This window comes from Lepidothrix coronata, unplaced genomic scaffold, assembly GCF_001604755.1.
Source record: "Lepidothrix coronata isolate B3197 unplaced genomic scaffold, Lepidothrix_coronata-1.0 Scaffold179, whole genome shotgun sequence".
Taxonomy (NCBI): domain Eukaryota; kingdom Metazoa; phylum Chordata; class Aves; order Passeriformes; family Pipridae; genus Lepidothrix; species Lepidothrix coronata.
This window is the reverse complement of record NW_016690359.1, coordinates 59,343-61,837: the sequence shown is the minus strand read 5'-3', so window position 1 is coordinate 61,837 and position 2,495 is coordinate 59,343. Positions and strand designations below refer to the sequence as shown.

General features: G+C 56.4%; 1 protein-coding gene across 1 annotated transcript in view; it reads right to left on the bottom strand.

Moving 5' to 3' along the window:
- Positions 1–1,135: 1,135 nt before the first annotated feature.
- The window catches only part of ZNF395 (zinc finger protein 395), a 15,546-nt gene continuing 14,186 nt past the window's right edge, over positions 1,136–2,495 (bottom strand). The window contains exon 4 of the mRNA XM_017830442.1: positions 1,136–1,903. Coding sequence (XP_017685931.1) covers positions 1,322–1,903 — 582 coding nt within the window. The 3' untranslated portion in view covers positions 1,136–1,321. The remainder of the gene's footprint in view (positions 1,904–2,495) is intronic.

Below are 2,495 nucleotides of genomic sequence, written 5' to 3'. Positions count from 1 at the left end.
CCTCCCAAAAGGGTGTGTTGCATTCCAGCCCGGCCCGGGGGTGGAGCTGCCAGCCAGGAACAGGCACCCAAATCCCTGAAACATCCCTAAAAACGGGGGTTATGGAAGCTGCCGGCCCGAGGGCTGCAGGGAAACCTCTTGGAGATGAAGGGAAATCTCTTGGAGCTGAAGGGAAACCTCTTGGAACTGCAAGGAAACGTCTTGGAGCTGCAGGGGGGACAATGGGATGTCCCTCCAGGCAGGAACAGGCACCCAAATCCCTAAAATCAAGTTTTAGGGAAGCTGGTTGACCAAGGGCTGAAGGGAAACCTCTTGGAGGTGTAGGGGGGACAATGGGATGTCCCTCCAGCCAGGAACAGGCACCCAAATCCCTAAAAACCAGGTTTTAGGGAAGCTGGTTGCCCAAGGGCCGCAGGGAAACCACTCCAGGGGTAAGAGGACATTCCTCCAGCCAGGAACAGGCACCCAAATCCCTAAAACCAGGGGCTATGGAAGCAGAGGCTGGGCAGCTCCACCCCAACCAGGAACAGGCACCCAAATCCCTAAAATCAAGTTTTAGGGAAGCTGGTTGACCAAGGGCAGAAGGGAAACCTCTTGGAGCTTCAGGGGGGACAACAGGACGTCCCTCCAGCCAGGAACAAGCACCCAAATCCCTAAAAATGGGTGTTATGGGAGCTGGTTGCCCAAGGGTTGAAGGGAAACCACTCCAGGGATAACAGGACCTCCCTCCAGCCAGGAACAGGCACCCAAATCCCTAAAAACCAGATGATATGGAAGCAGACGCTGGGCAGCTCCACCCCAACCAGGAACAGGCACCCAAATCCCTAAAAACCAGGTTTTAGGGAAGCTGGTTGCCCAAGGGCTGAAGGGAAACCTCTTGGAGCTGCAGGGGGGACAACAGGACGTCCCTCCAGCCAGGAACAGGCACCCAAATCCCTAAAAAACAGGTTTTAGGGAAACTGGTTGTCCAAAGGCTGAAGGGCAAGACCTCCATGGATAACAGAACATTCCTCCAGCCAGGAACAGGCACCCAAATCCCTAAAACCAGGGGCTATGGAAGCAGAGGCTGGGCAGCTCCACCCCAGCCAGGAACAGGCACCCAAATCCCTAAAAACCAGGTTTTAGGGAAGCTGGTTGCCCAAGGGCTGAAGGGAAACCTCTTGGAGCTTCAGGGGGGACAACGGGATGTCCCTCCAGCCAGGAACAGGCACCCAAATCCCTAAAAACCAGGTTTTAGGGAAGCTGGTTGCCCAAGGGCTGAAGGGAAACCTCTCCAGGGATAACAGGACATCCCTCCAGCCAGGAGCAAGCACCCAAATCCCTAAAAACCAGGTTTTAGGGAAGCTGGTTGCCCAAGGGCCGCAGGGAAACCGCTCCGGGGCCGACAGCGCGTCCCTCCCGCCGCGGGATTCGCGGAGCCAACCTCGCCACGACCCTCTGCCCTTCCAGAGATTCCCGGGGGCGATCCCGAGGGCCCGGGGAGGCGATCCCGGCTCACCTGGTAGGCGTGATCCGCCTGGATGTGCCAGAAGGAGCCGGGGGCCGACTGGCTGAGGGCGGCGCCGGCCAGGGCGGGTTCCAGCCCCGGCTGCTCCAGCAGGAGCGGCTCCGGCCGCGCCAGGGCCTGCTGGATGATGATGGGGGCCGAGGTGGCCATGGGGCTGGGGGTGGTGGCGGTGGTGGTGGTGGTGGTGGCCACCTCTGGGGTTGGGTCTTCCTTCACCTGCACCTCGGTGTAGTAAAAATCCTCCTCCCGCTTCCGCTGCTCCGAGTCGGCGCCGTCCCTGGAACAAAAAAAGAAGGGGGTGGTGGTGAAAAGGTGTCTCCGTGTCCCTGCTTTTTTGGGGATGGATCTGCCCCTTCCCAGCTGCAATCCCAAGCTCCAAAGCATGACAGCAGCACTCTTGAGCTTCCAAGGAGGATCGACAGCTCTCCTGGGAAGAGAAAAACGTTGGAATGGGGAGCGGGTGCCGCCGAAAATTCCCATTTCGGAGCAGAAATCCAGCAGGGAAAAGCTCCTGGAGGCTGTGGTGTTGTTTCTCCGGCGCTGGATGGCACTCCAGCACCTCTCACTGCATCCCTCCTTCCCGGGAGCGTTCCCGTTGGGAAGGGAGGAGGAGGAGGAAAATCCGCGGCGGGAAAGGCGGACGAAGCGCGGTCTCCGTGGTTTTTTTTTGGGGGGGGGGATATTCCCAGAAAAATCAGGAAAGCAAACCCCAGGTAAAATACCTACCCCCGACCTGGGCAATTTCAAAACTTAAACTCATATTTTTTCCTAAAAAAACTCCCCCAATTTCCCTAAAAAAAATTAAAAAAATCTATTTTTTCCTCCCAATCCCGTATTTAAAAAAAACCATGTTTTTACCCCATTTGCTTCTCAAGAAACCACGATTTCCTCCCTCCCCAGAAAAAAACAAAGACATTTTTCCCAACGTCTCACCATTTTACCAAAGAACCCTCAAATTTTTTCCCCCCGAACCCACCATTTCCCCCAA